This window comes from Pituophis catenifer, unplaced genomic scaffold, assembly GCF_029215685.1.
Source record: "Pituophis catenifer annectens isolate HBS135680 unplaced genomic scaffold, rPitCat1.0.hap2 SCAF_2, whole genome shotgun sequence".
Taxonomy (NCBI): Eukaryota; Metazoa; Chordata; class Lepidosauria; order Squamata; family Colubridae; genus Pituophis; species Pituophis catenifer.
In genome coordinates this window covers 263776876-263800805 of record NW_027256882.1, presented here as the reverse complement: position 1 = coordinate 263800805, position 23930 = coordinate 263776876, and the positions used below count along the sequence as shown (strand labels likewise).

General features: G+C 37.7%; 1 protein-coding gene across 2 annotated transcripts in view; it reads right to left on the bottom strand.

Annotated features, from left to right (window-relative positions):
* The window catches only part of TENT2 (terminal nucleotidyltransferase 2), a 39144-nt gene that overhangs the window by 4689 nt on the left and 10525 nt on the right, over positions 1-23930 (bottom strand). For both annotated transcript variants that reach the window (XM_070938833.1, XM_070938834.1), the window contains 6 exons: positions 23126-23195; positions 17254-17330; positions 16022-16150; positions 11886-11929; positions 9447-9527; positions 2760-2896 (listed from right to left, as the gene is read on the bottom strand). In XM_070938833.1, coding sequence (XP_070794934.1) covers positions 2760-2896; positions 9447-9527; positions 11886-11929; positions 16022-16150; positions 17254-17330; positions 23126-23195 — 538 coding nt within the window. The remainder of the gene's footprint in view (positions 1-2759; positions 2897-9446; positions 9528-11885; positions 11930-16021; positions 16151-17253; positions 17331-23125; positions 23196-23930) is intronic.

Here is a 23930-nt window from a genome sequence, read left to right as displayed (position 1 = left end):
TTCCCAGAAAGATGCTAGCAGATCTCTAAAGCATCCCCTCCCATTCTAATCTAAGCCCAGAAGCTAAAAATAAAAACAACAAGCCTCTATTATCTTCGTTAAACAAGTTTAGAAATGTTTAGAAAACAGAAAAGAAAATATGCCTATACCTGTGTGTACAAGGCACAAGACAATACTTTTGTTTTAAAAATAAAAACTTAAACCGCAAAGGTAGATGCCCAGAGGTCTTAGAAACCCTCTGAATCTTCACATGGGAGTCTATCCGCTGTTTTGGAATAGTGCAACATGGCAGATCCTGCTGCCATCATGTATCTTCCAATAAGTACCCCACCAGACATCGACTCCAGACTTTGAAAATGAAAAAAGAAAAAAGAAAAAACTCCAATAGTGCCTCTTCCTGTTCATATAGAATTGAGTGTAAAAAGTGTTTTGGCCTTCCTTGGGAGGTAGCCCAATTTCATAAAAGGTACAATGCTCCAAGCAGAGCACAAGCTGATGTATTACAAATAAAAAACTAACTTGAAAAAGAACAGAGTGAAATTTCAGGTTACTGTTTTAAAATCACAAAAGGTACCTATTTCCTCAAACACAACCCAAGATATGTATGATATATTGCAATACATACTACTGGTGTACTTGCAGACAGAAATGAAACACCAATATCTAATACAAATGCTTCCCTAATTCCTTCAAAAGCATGTGTTCTAGTTTTTCCGAGTTAGGTTTTTTCCTGGAAATTCCAGATTTTAATCCATGTGTCTGAGGTTGTTGCCAGTCACTTGTTTTCTTAGCCTTGGTCCAGCAATTTCTGGATCAAGTTTTAAAAGCATAAAAACTTTGCTATCCCACTAACACAGAGAAGGGTTGGGGTATCTCTTTGTATACAAGGTAGAGAGTATTTTCTCCTATACAGATGTAGCATCAGTAATTGTCCTGTCTGGGCTGTAGGCTGGCCAGCTGTCAGGCTTGAAGTGGCCAAGCATGTCTGCTAATTTTACCAGCAGCTACTGTAACTCATCCCAGCTCTGAAGAATGCCCTGCCTGGGTCTGGGCACTTTCTGTTAGCCTCATGCAGCACATGCTCTGCCCTCCTGACTTCTCCAGAAACTGGAGCACTGCAAAGACTGTGTTTCCTGTCTATACTTCAACATATCTGTTTCCTTCAAATTCGATCAAAATCCTTCTAGGGGACACAACTCATAATTTTCCTATCACTTATGCAAAGCACAGAGGAATGTTACAAATTTCAAGAAGTTTATAAATTTACAGCTAGCCTCAAAAACACTGGTCACTTCCCACACTATTCTCCAGAATTTATTTACAGGCAATAAAAAGAATGGCAGTGAACTAGAAACGTTTTTTGTTCCAGACACCCACATGTAACTCAGCAGAAACGTGGCTCATATAACTTGATTCAAATACAAAACGAGAGCAAAATTAAACCATCATGCTTCAGTGTTTTACTTTGTATTTTACAGATGCCATTGTACAATTAATTCCAGTTTTGCTATGATGTTATTTTTAATCTTGCCAAACAGTTCAGGCTTACATACTGCAAACTTAACCAAAGGCCAAATCACCATGAAGAGATCACAATTAATTAAATGCATAGCAACATCAGGCAGCAACTTTGCTCTGAAACAGCACTGATTAATTTAATTGCTCTCAACATTCACCCTGTTTCCCCGAAAATAAGACCCACCCAGAAAATAAGACCTAGCATGATTTTTCAGGATACTCATAAGCCCCAAACCCAAAACAAGCCCCAGTTGTCAGCCAGATGGATGCATTTAGTACTGTATTTTCCCCAAAATAAGACCTAACCAGAAAATAAGCCCTAATGCATCTTTTGGAGCAAAAATTAATATAAGACCCAGTCTTATTTTCGGGAAAACACGGTACGAACTATGTTCAGGGATTCTTAACGATGGCCATGCTGACTGGGGAATCTTGGGAGCTGAAATCCACATATTAAGTGTCAATGATGGAGAGGACTCCTATGAATCCTTTCACTGAAAACTGCCTTATGAATTAAGAAATGGCGCTTGGTGCTGAACAGCAGTGAGAAGCACAGAGCTCTGAAACAAAGTAAGGTACCCTTAAAAGAAAAAACAAACTCCAGCGTCACAGTGCCAGAGAGAAAGATATGGATCTTAATGATTCCATCTTAAACTTTCAAGAGAAAATATAGTATCTTTCTAGCTGTAGAAAAGAAGGATAACATAGCGATGATGATGACAATACTACCAAATAATTTTGTCACCATCACTACCATCTGCTTGAATTGGTGTTGATGTGCAACAGAGCTCCTTTAAATAAGGCTTGTACCCATAGATGCTTTTTTCAAGAGGCAACTGGACTTTGTTTTTCTTTGAAGACATTTCGCTTCTTATCCAAGAAGCTTCTTCAGCTCTGAGAAGCGAAAAATCTTCAAAGAAAAAAAAGTCCAGTTGCGTCTTGAAAAAACACCTTTCAGACAACCATGACCTGGGTGACTGAGAATCTCCATAGACATCTGAACCAGAGATTGCCAGATCTAACTAGTAGATTATGTCGTACATTTTAAGCCCACCTGTATATGCAAGCGTTTAGCTTATCTCTATAAACCTCTCTTTTACCATTATAAACAAGCTACCTAAAAGGAATCCTTTGCTCCTTAAATGAAAATAGAGAGAAATTGAAACTCCTCTATATAAACTGCAATCAGAGCAGAAAAAAGCAAGCAGAGTATTTGTAAAAATGAAAAGTTGATCACTCACTCAAATTCTGTAGCGTAGTATTTCAGGAAGCCTAGCAACAGATCTCCAAGTGTAGATTGGTTTTTTGAAATGTAAGGAGGGATGGTGCATGGTGCTCGATGCACAAGATGCAGCTGCATAGTAGGATCAAAAGATTCCTGTAAAGACAAAGAAACAAAAATAGAAGTTAAAGTTCTATTTATGGACCAAAATGTGATGTTATCTATAATCTGTTCAGATATTTTCAAAAATAAACATTCATCTGACATACAGACAAGTTCTACTCACATATAGAACTACTTTAGCTAATATGCCAATTTGATCAGACTCTTAAAAATTCAATATGCAAGCCTCTCATTTACAAAATAAATAATATTAATAGTTTTGAGCATGTTATTGCCTGCTTCTTTTCTCATCTTCATATTACACAATACTGTGGAAAAAAGTATAGAGTCTGTCCAAGAGAGAAGTTGAAAGATTTCTGAAAGTTCTGGAATACCAGCATTTAGTTGGTTTTGGTCATCTTCCTCCCATTTATAAATTTCCTAAATCTTCAGGCATTTGAGCTTTACTGCCAACCTAAGTTATTTCTAATGTAAAGAAAATTGTACACATTTAATTGGATTCTTTTGCTGATTTATAGCAAGTAAGGAAAAAGGTTTGTCATGCTGCCAGGTAACTAAAAATGCCCCTTAAAATGAAACAGGAGAACAAAGTGCCGGAATAAACCCAGCATCCACCTGAACAAGAAATCTTCATATAGGAACACCTGAGTTTCTCTGCAGAGCAGTAGGATTCAAATGACAAATATTTCTAGAGAGTGATGATGGCTTGTTTATTGATTTTACTTTAGTTAACTTTTCTGACAAACTGCATTAAAATCAAAACTTTTAATATCCTGTTTTCTGATTTGAATAAAACTAAATAATACACTTAAAACATGGATAACGGAAATACAGGGAAGAGGTAATATTCCCTGCAATATTTAATTTCTGTATTGGGTAGTTAAAGCTTTAATATTTATTTGAAACATTTATGTAGCCACCCATCTTATATCAAACTCTGGGTGGTTCCCAATCAATAATTAAAACATCAATAATAAAAACAAATAATGCATATATGTATTAAAACAATATACATTAAAAAATTTAGCACCAAAATTAAGCTTCCACATGCAATTCCTTGTTAAATCCTCTCTTCCACTTCATCGTATTCTAATGTTTGGGGAAAAGTCAGATCCTAAGTGCTTTTTGGAAGACTCAGATGGCATAGACCTGCCAAACCTCAGGCGGAAGGATCAGTGGTGAAATGTAAAATTTGTTACTACCGGTTCTGTGGGCGTGGCTTGGTGTGGCGGGGTAATATGACTGAGTGGGCATGGCCAACTTTTTTTTTTTACTTTTAAAACCATTTTTTATACAACCTCTTCGGCTGAAGAGGTTGTAAAAAAAATACTTTTAAAGCCTCTGATGATCCCAGCTGACTTGCCTGATTGGCAGAGGCTTTTTTTCCTTTTAAAAACATTTTTTCTATAACCTCTTTGGTCGAAGAGGTTGTAGAAAAAATGCTTTTAAAAGCCTCTGATGATCCCAGCTGAGCTGCGCGATCATCAGAGGCTTTTTTTTTTCTTTTAAAAGCATTTTTTCGGCCAAAGAGGTTGTAGAAAAAATGCTTTTTAAAAATAAAAAAAAAGCCTCTGATGATTGTGCGGCTCAGCTGGGCAATGGGGGGGGGCAGGGATTTTTGCTACCAGTTCTCCGAACCACCCGCCTCCATCACTACCAGATCGGCGATCTGGTCTGAATCGGGAGCATTTCACCCCTGGGAAGGATGTTCCACAGGGCTGGGGCTGCCATAGAAAAGGCCCACTTCCCATAAGATGACATTGTGTAAGGGAAGGAGTAGGAACATGATCACCCCTATCTGACCTGGTAGGACAGATAGGGGTTCTTACGGAGAAGTGGTCCTGCTCAGAATCCCTTGGTTAAATTGAGCGGCTATAGAAATTAAATATATAAATAAAAGAAAAGAAAACCTGGTCCTGCACCATATAGCTACCCGTATATGTATCCCAGACAATAAATGCATTTTTATTTTGATTGAGCAATATAATGTTTCACCTGCGGTCACCAATCCTGAATTAAATCTTACACCTCAAATAAGCTTTTCTGAAAAAAGGTAGCGATAGGAAGAATCAATTCTAGACTTTACCATTCTGGTTCATTTGTATGTAACAAATCAAAGTTGTTATCAAATGTTCATAACAATTGTTTCAGCTGAACTGAAAAATTAAGCAGTTACTTAAATAATTACTTAAATAGTTACTTAAACATCACTGGATAACATCGCCAGGTCTTGCTGCTTTAGCAGACTAAGGAAGAGACTCAGAGATGATTCACACCCTGGTCAGTGTCTCTTCGCACTTCTGCACGTCGGGCAGAAGACATCGAAGCATAGCCAGCCGAACAAATAGGTTTAAAAATAGTTTCTCTCCTTGGGCTGTCAGACACTTAAACACAACCACAATCACTCCAAGCACACGCGGAGATGTATGACTAGTTTTTCTTTTTCTTTCTTTTTCTTTTTTCCCCCTAATTACTTGCATAGGGATTATTCTTTATACTATTAATGTTGTTTGTATTTTTTTTCATGGATTGCACCATGTCGTTGTATACATGATGTACAATGGCACTAAAGGCTATACTATACCAAATAATGTTATTAACATAGCATTCTAGAGGTAAAGGACAGCTCTGAAAGGTTCTTCACTAGTCTCAAGGTACTACAGCAAGGAGTGACAAAGCCAAGGCCAACAAAGGAAGAAGATAACTAAATTTGAAAACATATTTTTTGCTTTCATATAAACAACATTTTTGCTGTACTTTAGAGCTATTCCTTTCACTATGCCATGCCATTCTGAGGTAAGAATACAACACCAAATTGATGACCTTGTAATGATTCATAAGCTTTTACTTCCTGCTTAAATTATCTATAATATGTTAGGTTAACAACTGATCGTTTTGGCATCAGCCATTTATTTATACCATGTCACCAGTGAAAAATTGAAAAATTGTGGGTTTGCCCAATAACTTTGGAAAAATCATCATGAACTTCAGAAAGATATAGTAAAGAAAAATATATAAGACAAAGTATCCAAGCTCAAGGAGAAAGTACATGATGCTAAATACTTGCATATATATATACATACATACACACACACACACACACACACACACACTTACACGTTTTAAACAATGGATACAGCAGCTGTTCTTAAAGCTGATAATTATCAAGATAAGAGCAGCAGAAAGTGAAAACTGAACAATTTCTTCTACTGTGGTGGCTGGAAAAATAAATCTCCTTTTATATACAGGAAACCTTCATGAGTCTCCTTGCATTTTGTGCCAGTTTGCATTCTAAAAAATGCAAATAATCCCATTTCTAATTTGCCCCACAAAATAGTGTAACTGAGGCTCCTCAGGGAAAATTGATAGAACATTGTAAAAAAAAAGAACTACACACTTAGATTATGTAAGTCAGAGACATAAATTCTGTCAGTTTCAGAAGAATTAAACAGACCATTTTATGAATCTCCAAATTTATAAATGATGCAGGTTGCTATGTGGTAGTGAGAGAAATATTTTCTACTAGCGGGATTCAGAAGGATTTACCTTGCCGCTTTTTCAGAAACGGGTGTAGTAAGAAGTGTTCTTTAGATGTTCAAGGTTGTTATAAAATACAAGTCAAGGAAGTGTAGGGAAATTGTAATTTGTTTTGCATTATATTGCACTGTACCTCTTCCAAACCTAAGGCTTGTCTAAATGCAGCTACCACCTTTTATTTCCATAATAAAACAGTAACATGGGTTGCACTGAGGGAATTACTGCCCAAATTCACCCTGTGAGTTCTGACATAGCACTAATCATGCCAGCAATTAGCCATGCCTGAATATAAATTTGCCTTCATTTGTAATTTTCTAAAATGCAAATGCATTTAGTTAAATGCCTATCCAAAGGAGGCATACAATACAGTCAAATTAAGAACATTTCACTTGAAAAGCTAGGGGAGGGAGGTAGTTATAACATAAAGCCATAACCTCAAAGGACTCATAATTGTGTAACTGCTAAAAATGCACTTGTGCAAAACAGGGGAAGAGATAATTTGTGTGACAATTCATAGAACTTAATCAGAAATTTCATCTGATAGAAATAGCTCATGTTTTAGACTCAGATCTGTTTTTTCTCTACATTTACCACAACAAAATAAATCTGATCCAACACAAATCTAAGACTCCCAGAAATTTACAAATAAATATATATGCATGTCAGGTTAACTTGTATTTGAGATAAGCTCATGATTATTATAAAAACCTGGACTCTCTTGTATCCAACCCTCAATATATGAAAAATGGAATTTCCCAGCAGTAACAGGTAAGAGAACCCCAAACCAGTGTTGGCATCAAGTCCAGAGCCCAGGAAACTATCCCACATAGCAAGGTAATCAGCGTAATACACGATCCTTAGACCCCTGATGGCGAACCTATGGCACATGTGCCGGAAGTGGCATGCAGAGCCATCTCTCCGGGCACGCAAGCAGTCACCCGTTGCTCTTCCGGGTTCCAGCACACCGGCCAGCTGGGTTTCATGCATGCAAGAGCGCCGGAAACCGGAAGAGCAGCCACCCGGTGTGCATGCGGCTGCTCTTCCGGTTTCCTGCACGCGCATGCGCACCAGCCACCTGGTCTTCTGGTTCCTGGTGTGCATGCGTGCGTGAAGACCAGATGGCCAATGCGCACGCATATGCCGGAAACCGGAAGAGCAGCCACCTGGCACACACATGCGCATGGGGTGGCTGCTCTTTTGGTTTCTTGCACACGCGCACCCCCGTTTCGGCACTCGGTGCCTAAAAGATTCACCAACACTGCCGTAGACTGTCCCCATTGCCTAAATTAATATACAGGCATCATAAATTAAATCTAAATTAACATATGGACTAACCCTATATAGCTCTAGTTTAGCTATATGTAAACTATAGCTAAACAAAATCCTAAATTAACATAAAGGCATGGCTAAATTAAACGTATTAGCAATAGAATCCCTGGCTACAAATATGTCTTTGAAAGTCAACCACAGCGTCTCCATTTCCTACTGAAACTGCTATTAATCTGAAATCCAGGAGCGCCGTTCTTAGCAATATTAGCTGCCCAATCAGGTCCTGGTAACACAAACCAAGTCCCCTACTCATCCCCTCAAAGTCACAGCTGAGCATGGTCTTGTCCATATAAATTTGGTAGAAGACTGTAGAGATTCTCAGTCATCCAGGTCACGGTTGTCCCAAAAGTGCTTTTCCAGGAGGCAACCTGGCTTTCTTGTTTTTTCTTTGAAGACATTTCGCTTCTCATCCAAGAAGCTTCTTCAGCTCTTCCATTCCCCACTATCCTGTCAGAGCTGAAAAAGCTTCTTGGATGAAAAGTGAAACGTCTTCAAAGAAAAAAAAAGTCCAGTTCCCTCCTGGAAAAGCACTTTTGGGACATATAAATTTGGTGCCCATATAAATTTGGAAGCCAAGATTCCCCAGACCAAAAGATGAAACTGACACTTGCAACCTTCTTTCCCCTGAAATGGTCCATCAAGTGTCCTCTGACATTTCTTTCTCCTAGTGTGGTAAATATAATCTAGTTCAATGCATCTAAATCCCTCCTCCTTAAATCATCTTATCCTTATACTAAATCACTGTACTTCTGTTAATCAAACAGCAATTCATCCTGAAGACATCAGAAACCAGAAATATGCAGCTCTATTCAGTTTTCAGGTGACTGACTTCCATGTGGGCAAGAACAATCACACACAAGCCTGCCCTCTCCTCAATAAATCTATCTTATGTACTGTATGTAAATTGAAAGAGTTAATGTAGTTTGAGCAACATTGATGTGGGGAAGATAAGGGATATTCCTGGGAATGCTCAGAAGGAAATCCCATTTGGAATGCCCAAATTGAGCTGATCTAAACAAATAACTTCAAATTGGTTGAATGGACCATTTCACTTTTGCCTGCAGTACCTAACTCTTTTTCAAACATTCCTGTAGTTCATAACAGTGCAGCAGCCAAAAAAACTCTCCAAATTGCTATTATGCTTGTTTAATTCTGAGTATCTAAAAATGCCATTTTGTTAAAAAAACAAAAACAAAAGTCCATATCCTTGGCCAAAAGACATTATTCATTCCTTCTTTTTGTTGCTGAAAACACCAGATATTCTAATCTAGTTATGTTGACTAACACGGGAGTATACAGTGAGTACTATAGAGACAACAGGAATTTCTATAGTTATTAATACAAAATGTTTCAGTCAAGCTTTGTTTATTTATTATTTAATTTATTGGCCGCCCATCTTACCACAGAGTAATTCTGGGCGGCTTACAATTTTAAAGCTTTTTTAAAAAACTGTACTGTTTGTCCTCAAAAATGGAGCAATATGAAGACTATCCCAGGAAATGCCAATGAACGCATTAAGGAGAAAATATAAACAAAAAAACCCACATACAAGGCCAAATCATTTAAATAAACACTGATTATTCAGTAATCTTGCCAGATTATGGACAATGAAAACTAAATTTATCCAATGGGTTAAAGTATTCCAGTCTTTACCTAATCTGGCATTTGCAATTCCCCAAAGTGTCCCACATAGCATCTGATGCAGCAAGTCCCTTACCTTTGATTCTGCTTCCTCTGTGGTTTGCTCCCAGGTGCTCTGGCATCTGGTCATTTCCAGGCACCTTGCAACAAAAAAGTCCTTGGGAACATTTGCTTACTTCAGGGTGCTATCATGATTTCTGCAACTAAGCAATATTTTCACACTACTTTACCCCTTGATAAAAATGCAAAATATACTGGATGTTAAGCTCCTTTACTTCTTCCTGGGTCAATTTGTTATATATTTTACTCCAAAAGGGCTGTTCTTCTGAATTTTTAAAATGTACATCTCAGCAGATGTGTATAATAGTACAGTCACAAATTGCTTCTGAAATAGAGCTATTATTGGCAATTGCTGCTTTATTTATTTCTGGTTAAACATGCCTATGGAAGCTGTTTTCAGGTAGTGCTCCTTCCTGTGATTTTGAACAGAATTTTAAACTCAGTTCTAAGTAGACCTAAATGTTGATTTGAGCACAATGATGCATTAGCAATTAATGCCTCTGAGATATTTTCTTGAGGGCATACACTATCTGGATTCTATCGAACATTGAAAAATGCCCAGTAAGATAGTGTCTAGCTTTAATTGGTACTTATACTGATAACAGCTCTCCATCCTTGCAGTAGGATTAATTTTGAAAGTCCTATCCTATCGGCAGACTGATCTAAGTTAAATATCCAAAATAAACTATATTTAAAGCAGTCCAGTTATTATGGCTGTGCAATGCTTTGGATTTGGTTCAAAACTATGGAAACACAAGCCCAACATCGGATAAAGCAGCCACATTTGATTCCAGAAGTGTGGCTTCTGCAGCAGAGACATAAATCTGGAAAATGACATGGTTGTTTTAATGAATCAAAGATGCCATTTTCATACTTCTACATGATCCAAAGAATCTATTCTGAACTATATCCAAAGCAATGTAATCCTTACAATTTAATAAGCAGTGTGAATTGACAAACAGGTGACATAATGCCATTTCAAATGTATTGCACTATGAAAATATTTATGTAGAAAGACATGTATAACTGCAAACTGCAATTGTTAAATCAAATATTGTTTTGTTGATCTTAAATATTACTTTAAGACTTGGTATTCTCACATCTCAGCTAAAACTGCTTGTTTAAAATGCTGCTATGTCAAAAAGTTTTCCACTGATCTTTACAGACATTTTAAAATGTGCAGATACTTGTTTTAGATACAGAACTGTGCATGTCCAGCATTTTAAAAAGCATTGTTTCCACTGAGATTATAAACATATATAGTTTGGATCTTTTAATGATTCAACATAACTGAAAATAGAAATATTCCAATACTGTGAACCTTAATAATTAAAGATTTAAGTATCAAAAACCTTTACACTATACATTAATTTCAATGAAAAATGTTGTTCAAGTTTTTACTTCAATAGCAATTTTATAAAATAAAATTAAGTGAGTGACCCTACTATGTATCTCTTATTTTACCAAACATAATCCTGAAATCAGGAAATTTTAATTAGCTATTTTGATGTAAGAGGAGCAGAATTAGTTTTAAATTGCTTCTACATTTTCTATGCAATTGCCATCTCTTAATCATCCTCTTTGCTCTTAGTATCCTGCATGCTAGTTTACTTCTTTCTATTATATCAATGTTTTGGTATATTTAGCATAATAATTTATCAGTACCATCTCTGCCACAAGAGACTTTAAATAATAATCAGGCAGAAGCCGAGCAAAAAATCATTATGGAAATAAATTCAAACTGAATATAATAAAATATTAAAAGGTAGATGACCATCAGGAAAAGGTGAAATAACACAGTACTGCCATGCAGAATGGATCCCATGTAGTATGACTGTAGTATTATTATTAATCTTTCTTATTATCTTCTTCACTCCCCCCTCTTATTTTTTATATTATTATTATGATTATCATTATTCTGTTGCCTTGCATGTACACTGAGAGCTTCTGCACCGGAGACAAATTCTTTGTGTGTCTAATAAGTATTCAATTCAATTCATAAGGTAATATGATCCAGATTCATGGGTCTATATCCAATTACTCATCTCCCAACACATGCCTCCCAAATCTTCTCAGGGAGATTCCCCAAACCTCTGGAATAGATCTGATAGTGCATAAGACATTGCAGGAAGATAAATCCAGTCAGTCGGTATTGCCTTTTCCACCAGCTAACAAAAAAGACATCCATACAACTTAAGAGAAATAAATACAATAGTTCTTATTTCTCAGCCAAAGATCATAATTAGAATTGACTTTTAAAATTTGATTTGTATTTAAAAAAGGTGAATGAGTCAGTCTGCAGGAGAACTTTCTATACACATGTAGAGCATTGTGGAGTTCTAACAAACATGGTCAGAGGCATATTTTGTCATTATCCCAAGGTAACAGCAACATTCATGTGGAAGATAATCATTTCAATAAACATATTATGTAGTAATTTATAAGAAGCACTTACTGGGTAATTTTTTTGGAGGGATGGAAGGATAGGTTCAGGTAGGGCTATAAAAAAAAAGTTTAAAGTCACTGTGATTTATATATTTCACAGAAAACAACATACCAGCTACACTAGTGGTGTGAACTGAAAGTTTAAGGTCAAATGCTTAACCCAAAACTCAAAGTTCTAGCTTTTTAAATTAAACATATTACTCGCATAAATGTGTGAGAAAACTGATTAAACATTTAAGAATATGACACTCATTTAAGCCAAAGTTGCAATATAAATTTATCCAGGGACATGTGAAATTTTCAACACTGAAGACATTGTATTTAGTTATAAACGTGATGTTTTTAGGTTTTTGCAGATTATGCAATTCTAAATGATCAACATAGGATTAAGGTGTAAATTATGTTCTCAGTAGTATCTGGAATAAGGTCTAGCTTTCAGTGAATGGAAAATTTAACTTATCTAAAAATAGCCACTATCAATATTAACAATGAATAAAAACTTATCTTATTTACAGGTATTCCTCAACTCACAACTGTAATTGAGCCTGTCCATTATAGTTGCAAATTGTGATGGTCATTAAGCAAAGTGACCATATGATCATTCATATCACTTAACAACCTCCATCTCATTCTCTGTGATGCGGCCATTTGATCACTGCACAAGTTGTTAAGCAGAGCACTGGATACCACAGGGAAGGGAGAGGGCCTGGGAAGCCTAGTACAGGCCAAAACCCATCAACGTTGGGCCTCCCAAGCCTCCTCTCCCTTCCGAGACAACATATGCTCTTCCCCCACCCCACCCCAGATCCCACAGACCATGTGCCTGCTTCCCACCCACTGGGATTTATATCCTTTTTTCCACCCCACCTCCCATCAGCCATCATGCACTTACTTTTTGAGGATCTCTGGACCTCCAGAGCTTGCACTGGGGACGGGGGGGGATGAGGCAGGGTGCTCTGTCCCTCAGTGTCTCTGGGACAAGTGCTTCATCCCAGAAGAAGATGCCACTTGTAGAGCAGCCAAAATGAATTGTGACCCTTCCAGAGCTTGTGTTAGAGAAGGAGGAATGGTAGCTCCCATCCCTCAGCATCCCTGGGCTGCATGGCTTCATCATAGAAGCGGCTGCAATGAATTTTGGCCACTCTGAAAATGGCAGCCACTTCTGGGACCACACCACATGACACAGGGACACCAAGGGATGCAGCGGCTTGCCTCCTTCCCCAACATGAGTCCTTGGAGTCCCAGAGATCTTTGAAAGTTAAGTGTGCAATGAGTAATGGAGGGTGGGGAGGAGGGAATGAGACCTAGTGGGGTGGGAAGCAGGGGCCTTGGAAGTGAGGGGGCACTTAAACATTCCTGCAGACAATTGTAAGGGTGAATGATCATAGGGGTTAGAGCAGCCCTAACTGAACCAGGCTGGAAGTAGCTTTGGGGGTCTTAAACAGTTGCTAAGTGACCAGTTGTAAGTCAAGGAATACCTGTACATCTTTAAAAAATATATACTTATTAGAATCCTAAGGGCATGCGATGGGCAGCAATTCCTTATGTCCAAGTTGAAAATGTTCATGAATGACTCACCTATTTTATATGCAATCAGTGAATCTCTCTCTCTCTCTCTCTCTCTCTCTCTCTCCCCCCCTCCCTCCCTCTCTCTCATCTGCAAAACTCTTGAGTGAACTATATAATTCCACTAGGCCAGAGTACTTATGATTTGGAGCATCAACATGTTTAATTGGTCTCAAAGGAAACTGAAGCAAGTATGGCTGTAGAAGGCTCAGTTTCCCAACAATGTCTTACTTTAATGCTCATATTTATACTTAAAGAAAAACATATAATTAATTAGATTAAAGGTGGAAAGTTGTGATATATTATGAGAGCAAGAACTCAGAGTGTTATAGTATCTTTTCTGGCTAATAATTTTATTAAAAGGCAAAGGCTTTTGTGAACTACAGCTCACTTCATCAGAAACATAAAATGGCTGGACCGATAACCTGGACCGATAAAACACAAATACGTGTTTTATCATTACTATATCATAAATAATCCTCAAGATATGGACCCTACCCTTTACAGTCACAAGTGGTGATGGCCATGAAGTGAGATAATCTCACTCAATGACTCCATCCCCTTCTCTCTCTGACGCAGCCATTAAACAAATGTGCAAGTTGTTAAGCAAAGCACAGAGTGCTTTAGGAGTGCAGGAGCCCCAGTTCTATTTAGAACTGAGCCCCAGCTCCTCCTGCTCCAGGTCTCCCCCATACCTGAGACACCCCATACTCTGCTTCCTATCCCTTGGCCCCTGCAGGCCTTTCCCTCTTCCACCAGGTTTCTGCAGGCCTTTCTCTTTCACACTGGGTCCCTAAGGCCCTTTCACCCTTCCACCACTTCCTTGCAGACCTTAAGCCTGATTCCAACCCCACTGAGCCCCACACTTTCCTCCTAATTTACCTTTTGAAGATCTCCAGACTCATTTTGGGGATGGAGGGCAGGCCACATATCCCTGGCTGTGTGGCTGCCTTCTGGAGGCAACCATCATTTTCAGTGTGCCTTCAATTCCACCCAAATAGCATCCACTTCTTGGATGATGATTGCTGTGTAGATGAGGGACAAATAATTGCGGAGCTGCTGAAAATGATTGGAAATTAGCCATATGGCCCAGGTAAAGTTTAGGTCAACTCGACATGGCCTATTTGTCCCAGCCATCTTGCCCCGTCCAACTCACCACAGCCAACTCACCATGGAACAATTCACTGCATAACAATTCAATATAGGATAACTCAAGAGAGAGACAATTTCAGTGGGTCTTGTCTTGCTTTAGGTTTAAACCCACTCAAGTTAAAAGTACTCAGGGCTATGGTGAGCTGCAATTCTAGTTGGCCTTCTCTTGAGTTATCCCCGATTGAATTGTCCTGTGGCAATTTGTCCTCCAGTGAGTTGTCCTGTGATGAGCCGCCCGTAGAGAGTCAGCCATGATGAGACAGGTGGGGCAAGTCAACCGGGGCAAGTTGGCCACCACGAGCTGTCCCATTGACCTGAACTCCTTCCCCATCATGAAGTCTGGATATCTTCAAAAGGTAAATGTGCATTGGATAATAGGAATGTGGGGAATAGACCCAAGGCCTGCAGGGACCCAGCAGCGTGGGATCAGGGGAGTGAAGGCAGGGGCACTACAGCATTTCTGTGATCAATTGTAAGGGTGACTGCAGGGGTTGCAGCAACCATAACTTCAAAACAGGGTTTTAAGTAGCTTTGTTTGGGATTTGTTATAATTTCAAACAGCCGTTAAACCGTTAAGTGACCATTCATATCTCTAGGACTATTTGTATATTATATACTATTATAATGTATAGCTTAACGTTAATGATAACTTATCACATTATAATATCTAAGAAAAGTTTCTACAGTAACATAAATACAACTTTTAAAAAAAGAATCCCCGTTTTTATTTCCCCAATGCCTAATTATAATTATCATAGCTGAAAAACACAACTACAAACAGAATCTGAAAATGATTAGCATAATTTTATCTTGTCCTTTTTCCAATGAGCTCGGGGTTTGTGTACATATATTTCTCTTGAAATAATTTACACATACAGTAAGATCAAGCTTTTCTTGTCTGTAATAAAAGTTTAATGATGGTTATACTGTATATCCTCATCCATTCAGTTTTTGTTCATCATAGAATTCCTGATAAACAAAGCTTGAAACAGAAAACTACAATAATTTATGGCAGCAATTGCTTTTTAAATATTCAAATCCATTTAAAATACACAGTCAGTTAGAAGAATGTTAAAGTAGTTAAGGTTAACTATTAATGTTTAGCAATTAATATTAATGTAAACAGCTAATAAAGTGACTGTTAGTGACTGATTTTTTAAATTTGTTCTCTACTATATTTAAAAATCAGCAAGAAATCTAAGTGATTATATTACAGACTGTTTCAGTATTTTTCATAAATATGCATGTTTCCCAGAGAACACCTTTCATGCATCAAAAACATGGCACAAGTGAAAGTAGTAAAATCAAAAGCAAATATTTTACCTAGAGACATTGCTAGCAGTTTCTTAACAACTGATTCCAAGAAGAGAATTTGACAAGCGTTATATTCAGGGCAAAAGTCATTTGAAAAGTTCAGCGAGTACTTACTTTGTAAATAGTGCAAAACCATCAACACAAGACTATAGCTGTTTAAAGTGCCTCGGCTGGCATCATTTATACCATGAAAGCTTGCCCATTTCTTTACAACCAGCGCTAATGGACGTACTCGGTTCTCAACTATAAACAAGAAATAAAATTTTGACAGGCAGAACACTTACATGATTATTCAATGAGAATGGCTACATACAATTTAATTCAAGACTGACCTCTCAACTAGAGCACATACTCATGTATCATTATTAGGGTTAGGGATGCTAACAAATATTTACCTTTTAAAATAGTTTTGCCCTTCTTTATTACACTAGAAGCTCTTCCTATCTACAGGAATCTATTCTGTCTACCATTTTCATAGCTTCACTCCTAAATACTTTTTTCTTAACTAAAGTGTTGTTGTTGTTCAGTCACTAAGTCATGTCTGACACTTCACAACCTCATGGATCATAGTATGCCAGGGCCCCCCGTCCTCCATCGTCTCCCTGAGCCTGCCCAAACTCATGCCCACTGTGTCAATGACACTATCTAACCATCTTATCCTCTGCCATCCCCTTCTCCTTTTGCCTTCAATCTTTTCCAATATCAGGATCTTTTCCAATCTCATTTGGCAGCCAAAGTATTGGAGCTTCTTAATTAAAGTAAATACAGCTAAAAACCTGAATCTCTCGCTGCCATTCCCTAATACTATTTAATTTTAGGAATTATGAGCATTTTGGAACAAAAAAAAATCCTGTTATATTAACTGCCACATTATTTACCAGTGCTATTCTAGTCCTTACAACCATTCATGTAGCAACCATTCAGTTACAGTGGTAATGAAAAAAGTGACTTACAAGTCTCGCACTTATGACTGCCACAGTGTTCCCGCAGTCACACAATCAAAATATGGGCACTTGGTAATTGCCATGTATTTATGATGGTTGCAGCTTCCTGGGGTCATGTGATCACCGTTTGTGACCTTTCCAAGGGAGTTCCAACAAGCAAAGTCAATGGGAGAAGCCATGATTTATTAAACAAATGGTTGTAAGTTTGAGGACTACCTGTATTAGAATTCTGACATGTTCTTTACAACCATCATCACGTTTGCTTGGTTTTTCAGTACACTGGTTTCTCTCAAGTTTGCATGTATGGCGCCAAAATCTTATGTATCGAGTATCCTCAGTTTTCAAAGGAAGTAAGGATACTAAAAAGAACCCAATCCATGATACAATGAGTAAACTACTTACTGTATGCATAGGTTCTCAGAAGAAATGTATTTCTTATTCCTGCAACATTGTTTACATTCAAGTCAAAATCCATACAGCTAGGAGAAAAAACAAATTCAATTTGCACCAGTACTTTATACAAACAAATCCAAATTATATTACATTAAAAATTTTGATGGGGAAAAACCTCTTTTTCAAGATAAATAATTCTCTGTAGTAGAATAACAATACCTAGAGATAGTCCTTTCAATATTTGGCATCCCTAAAAGCCTCCAATTCTTTGGCTTCGCTCCCTGTCCTATTTGGAATTGGGCAACAACCCCCATATACTTATTAGGATGATAAATGTCCCACTTCACTAGGAATGAAGTTTTCTTTCAAGCATTTTAACAGGGATGCTCCCATGGTGGAAAAAGTATAGTATTGGAAAGCCTGGGATTCCAAAGGCCAATCACAAAAATCAGTATTTTGTCCATTTAAGTGTATCTCTGCATTCTCTTTTTGAGTATGTGAGTATTTGATTATGTACATGATCATAATGGGAAAAAATTATATCATCAAGTCCTCTATTCATGTCCAGTTGCAAAACACTGTATTTAGGTATTGAAGTGAGTGCCTATTTATGTAAGTATGTGGGGTCTATAGTAAAATTAGCATGTGCTCATGGCAGCTTACCTTAGGCACTCTTTGCTCTGCCTATGAATTCTAGGCTGCACAATTGGACCATCAATACTGAGTGGTAAACGAAAAGCACTTGGCTTTTGCTCAAAGGCACTGCTGTTTTAAATGAGTTACTGCTGAGACCAGGCAACAATTAAGTGTTGCTTCTTAGGAAGCCATTTATTTAAGCAGACACATCATTTATCAAGGTCTTGGGGAAAACAGATTCTAATGAATTGTAGAAGAGCTTGAACAGCTGAATATAATTAAAATTAGTGCAATGCATTGATCATAGTTGCTAGTCAAACCTTTGAGAAATAGCAAGTTATAAGAAAGGTACAAAATCTGCTAGTGAGACAATCAGGAGAACCTGACAAACTCTGGAGTAGCCAAAATGCTCAAAAACAAACAAGTCAGTATATTGTTCTGCTGATAATTTAGCAAGCCTGTGAACTACTGATCAATGGCAGGAAAAACATTTAATTGGTAAGATGATTAGATACAGACATACCGGGAAATAGGTAGGATAGTGCAATCTCTTTCTTATTCACACAAGAGGTGGTTTTAAAAATAGCCAGGACTCACAAAATATAAATATACATTATTAGAATATTTGATATTGGAAGGATATTTATTTTATTTATTTATTTATTTGTTTATTGTCATATTTATATGCTGCCCTTCTCCCGAGGGACTCAGGGCAGCTCACAGAATAAACAGTCCAACAATAAATAGAATTAAAATGTTAAAATCTGATTTAAAACCCCAAATCCCAAATTAAAATACACAGCAGATCAGGGAATTTGCTGAAAAAGCCATGTCTTTAGGTCGGCGCGGAAGGTGCGGAGGTATATATACCAGGGGTCAGCAACCTGCGGCTCCTGAGCCACATGCGGCTCTTTGGACCCTCTGCTGTGGCTCTGTCAGGTGATCCCACCACTGGCTGGCCCTGCCGCTTACCCTCCCCTCCCAGTCACTCCTCGCCTGGCCTGAGAAGGGTGACAGCAGGGGATGGAGAAGCGGTCAGGGCAGAGACAGAGAGATACAGACAGAGAGGGAGAGTGGGTGGGAGAGGGAGGGAGTGAGGGAGAGGAGAGAGAGATGTCAAAAGGATTTTGTGGTTCCTGGTGTTTTTTAACAACTGGTTCTTTGCCCTAATGACCGGCTAGGTAGGCGTGGCTAGTGGGTCATGTGACTGGTGGAAGTGAGTGACATCATGTTGGCCACGCCCAGCCAGGTTTCGTGGCTCCCGTTGTTTTCTTTTCTGTGGGAAGCGGGTCCAAATGGCTCTTTGAGTATTTAAGGTTGCAGACCCCTGATATATACCAATCTTTTGCTCTCTGAAACTTAGGTGGTGACCCTTCAAGTAATTTCCTATAGTCCCATATCAATACTCTACTGCCCAAAAATCCAAGGTGCTGACCGCTACATACAAGCTGAGAGTTAGAAAAGAGCAGCATAGCAGCAATGGTCTCTGGGTTTGTCTCAGGGGCTGGCTGTCCAAGTTACGCAATTTAGGGTGTATCAAGTTTTTCAACTTTCAATTTCCAAACATTAGAGGTACTCAAAAGTTGTGACATGCTTTGGGGATTGTAAAGATATTCTGGTTACTTTAATATAATTTAGATGTGCTTGGTAAGTAACTGCATAAATATCACAACTTTTTAACATTTTGTTTGCTTCATTTCCCAGGTTCAGCTGTCTTTCTCTTTTTGTTAAAACGTTATTTTGTCTGAGAGTGTTAATATTGCTGGCCTCGTTTCTTGTGAGTGTGATAAGTGATCTATAATGGCTTCTAAAAAAAGAACAAGACTGAGAACATTCACTCATATGAGCCACCTAATCAGAACTGGCAGAGACTTGTTGCCATCTGAACTCCAACACTGTGAGACAATCGCAATATGGCCTACTGTTAAGAGAACAAAGTAGTAATGATGCCAGAAACTACCCAGCAGCCAGTCTTGCAAGAGACATATATCCAAAAATGCTTGAAAAGTGGAACAAGCGAACAGTTCTTTTGTGACCTGTTGTAAATTCATGGATGATAATCTTGAACAAGATCCAAGAGAGCTGGGATCAAGCCAAAAACATATCTCTTAGTAGAGGAAAGCTAGATGTCAAAGCAACTTTCACTGTGAAACTTGACAAACTGTTTGACATCCTCAACTGCAAGTGTCAAATTGTTCGGTGTGTCAAAGGCTGCCCTGCTGGCTGCAAAAAAGCTTACATTAACTGTACCTGCCCTAAAGAGATAAAGATACCACTGAAGGAATTTGCTTTTGTTAAAGGTCAGAGACAAGATTGGTTCTTTTGGATCGCACCAGACTGGTTTGCCAGATGTGTCCAAACGGAAACGACTAGTCAAAAGACTAGTCCTCTGTGGGGGCACCTGCCCTTTGGAACGAACTGCCTCCGGAGATACGAAGGATCCCGGATCTATGCACCTTCCGCCGTGCCCTCAAAACTTTTCTATTCCAGCAAGCCGGGCTGGTGTACTCTTTTAATTGTTTTTAATTCGTTTTATTTAAAAAAGGGTTTTTTAATTAATATGGGCCAAATTTGTTTAATATACTTTTAAATTGTTTTAAATTTTATATTTTTATGTTTTTATTTTTGGCTGTACACTGCCCTGAGTCCTTCGGGAGAAGGGTGGTATATAAATATAAATAATAAATAAATAAATAAATAATTAAATAAATAAAAGTGGCAAAAGATGAGAGCCAAATATAAGCAGAGAAGTATTCCAGACATTTTGATACTGACAAATGAATTATCTCTTATAATGAAAATGAAGGACAGACAACTGATGCTGAAGATGAAGAGGAATGTGATGGAAGTTATGAAGAGACCTTAGAGCAAACACGTGCCCTCTACTTCAAAAGAAAAGACAGAATATAATAGATTAAAATAACATATGTCAATATGGAGAGCATAAGATACAGAGTTGGTCTATGTGGCACTGCTGCCATTACTCCAGCCACCTTCATAGATGCTGGCTTGATCACCCAAAGATGACAAAAGACTTATAGTTGACCAGAATAAAGTCAAGAGAGCCCAGGAAAAAATTATGAAGTTCCTAGATCAAGAATTTGATGAACTCTGTAAGAAGGGCGAAATAGAAAGCATCTTCTTCAACAGCTGTATAGATGTAACTAAAGTTATGCTGAAAGCAAACAATTCAGACCAGCAATTCCCCAGTACCATCAAAGAAGAACATTATTCTGTGTGCAGTGAGCTGGGTGGAAGATATCTTTATCATTTCACTCCAAAAAAAGGCTCAAAAACAGGAAAACCTGCTCAAGCAACTACAGATAATCTGGTGTATTTTATGAAGAAGAAAGGCATTGACAAAAGCTTGAAACCATTGGAGGAGATTCTACAAATGTTTATACTGGCTGTAAAGGTGGTGTCATGCACTGAGTAGACCGTGACCGGATGTTGATCTGGTTGATGTGTGCACTCCACACAAATGAGTTACCCCTATGACATTTAATTACAAAATTGTATGAGAAGACCTTGTCTAACAACAAATGGGCAGGTAAAATTGGCAATATGCTAGACACTGCAACAGAACTTGACACTGATTTTTCATTCACGTTTTAATTGGTGAGACTCTCATTTCACTGAATGACAGTGATGAAAGGATCTCTCTACTGATTAAGCATATGGATGTAGGATCACAGGCAATAAGGACAGGAGAACTTCCCACAGATCTGGCTCTTCTGGAATTTGGCCTCATAAACCACTCACGCTGGTTGACAACTGCAAATAGGCTTTGTTGAATATGGGCTTCAAAACATGGCTTTAAAGGCAAACTCTCCAAAACTTAAGAATGATAGTGGAATACATCATTAGTGTGTACTACCCTTGCTGGTTCAACATCAAAGTAAAACATTCCTGGATTGAAGGCCGGTCATGTGTTGTTCTAGCTGCAGCAAGTCAGATTGCAAAAGAAGGCTGTAGTATATACTGTTTTGCCAACCATTCAGCACTCAGCATGATACGCTTTCAGTGAAATGATAATCCAGACACTCTTGTGTTCAGATGACATTCAAGAGAGGAGAGCTGGGGTGCAAAAGATCATTGATTTGAGGGGTGCAGACAATGAAGTGCTAGGAGATTTTTATGTATGTGCAAAAAAAATGCCTTTAATCACTGCCAGAGCATCCACTCTGTTGGAGCTGATTGACTGGTCTGAAGGTGTATATGAGCCACCCTTGACGTGTAAACAGACTGTAGTGGAAATAAAAAAGTTCATTGACAAACCAATGCAAGTACCACAGTGGCTCTGTCATGCCCTATCGAAAGAGGGATGTATGAAACAGGTTAGAGAGGCAGCAAGCAGCGTGTATACACATGAGAAACGTGAGGGTTATATCAGAGGCCAAGAAGCAAGTTGGTGGCTGATGTCTAAGAACAAGACTTGATGAAACTTACTTAAACATTTTTGTAATTCATATAATTAGAGATAATTGCTTTCTGATGTTAAATTTATGATTGCATGGATTATTTTTTCTTTAGCTAGATAAGATTCATGCAGAAAAAAACTAATTTTTGTAACATAAAGTGTAATTTTGAGAAGATAAAGATAACAGTATTTGAGTTACAAGAGACTTTTGTAGGGTATATGATCAGACATCGATTTACCATACCAAGCTAAACATTGTGCAATTGCAAAAATAACAGATTTGAATTCTTGATGTAAAAACACATATTTTTAGAATTCCTAACTGAAAAAAATTGCAAAAATTAATTTTCACCCCATTAAATGACACACCCTAAACACATCCATCATTATAAAGCTTTCTTGCTACATAGTTCCACTCTCTAATCTGCTCTCACTATTTGGAGTGTATTTCTGGACATGATACTGGGTTAGTGGGAGTTAGTAGTATGTGGGAGGCCACAAGTTTCCCATTTTTTCTTTTGAATTCTATTAAAACAGTAAATGGAACTAGCTTTATTGTTTGGACTGGATCAGCCATTGCAACATCAGCCACTTCTCTACTAATAAAAGCATGCAGAGACAAAATATCAGAAAAAAATAATCTTTAAACTTCACTGAAATAATGGAATTCACTATAACATTTGCAACTGATTGACACCATTACTATACCAATGAAAAAACAAATGGCAAATTGATAAGAAAACTCTAAGAAACATGTCCCATACTAGTAAGCCCACCCTGTCTAAATGAATATATGAAAAAATAATGGTAATTGCAGTTACTTGCCTGACTTTATCCCTGAACTTTACTATTGGCACTTTTGCTCGGATCAGTTGAGGTCTCTCAATGTAACTTGCTGTAAAGAAAATGAAAAACTCTTGTAACGTCCAATATAAATGCTATTTTGCCGCAGGAAATTTATCAGAACATATTTCCTATACAGTTTCATGTTGCTCAGATGTAATTAAATAAATAGATAAAATTTAACTAGTGATTTTATTGCATAGAACTTCTTAGGCATTACTGCATCATTTTTGGCAGGGTTTTTATTCAATTTGTAGAGATTTTCTTTATGAATGGATGACCCTCTTTCTGCTTGGATTATGTGCCAGCAAATCATTGAATTTTAGCGACCACATATTTTCCATGACTGACTTTCAAGAGGAAACTTGAAATTATACTGCATTATGTTGCTAGATGTTTGTATCCTTAGGTATTGTGGGTTGCTGCTATTGTATTTTACTGACAAGATTCTTAACTTAATCTTTATTGTAATTTCTATAATTGTATGTTTTTTATTATCAAAGAATGTATGATTGAAGCAGCACAGAAATATCGATAAATACAGCAAATTGGATTGCATGTTTTGAAAATTATTCAGAAGTGCTTCAGGCAATCCATCCACCATCCATCCATCTTTCTAATTTAGAAACTGTCCATTTCCCTCACAAATAACTTTGTGAGAGCTCAGTGCATCACTGCTATTCATACAAACATGATTTTGTACAGGATTCTGCCTTAACAGTCTGTATAAATATATGTTGCTTTAATAATTAAATTCATTAAGACAGCATCACCTTCTCTCTCGAAC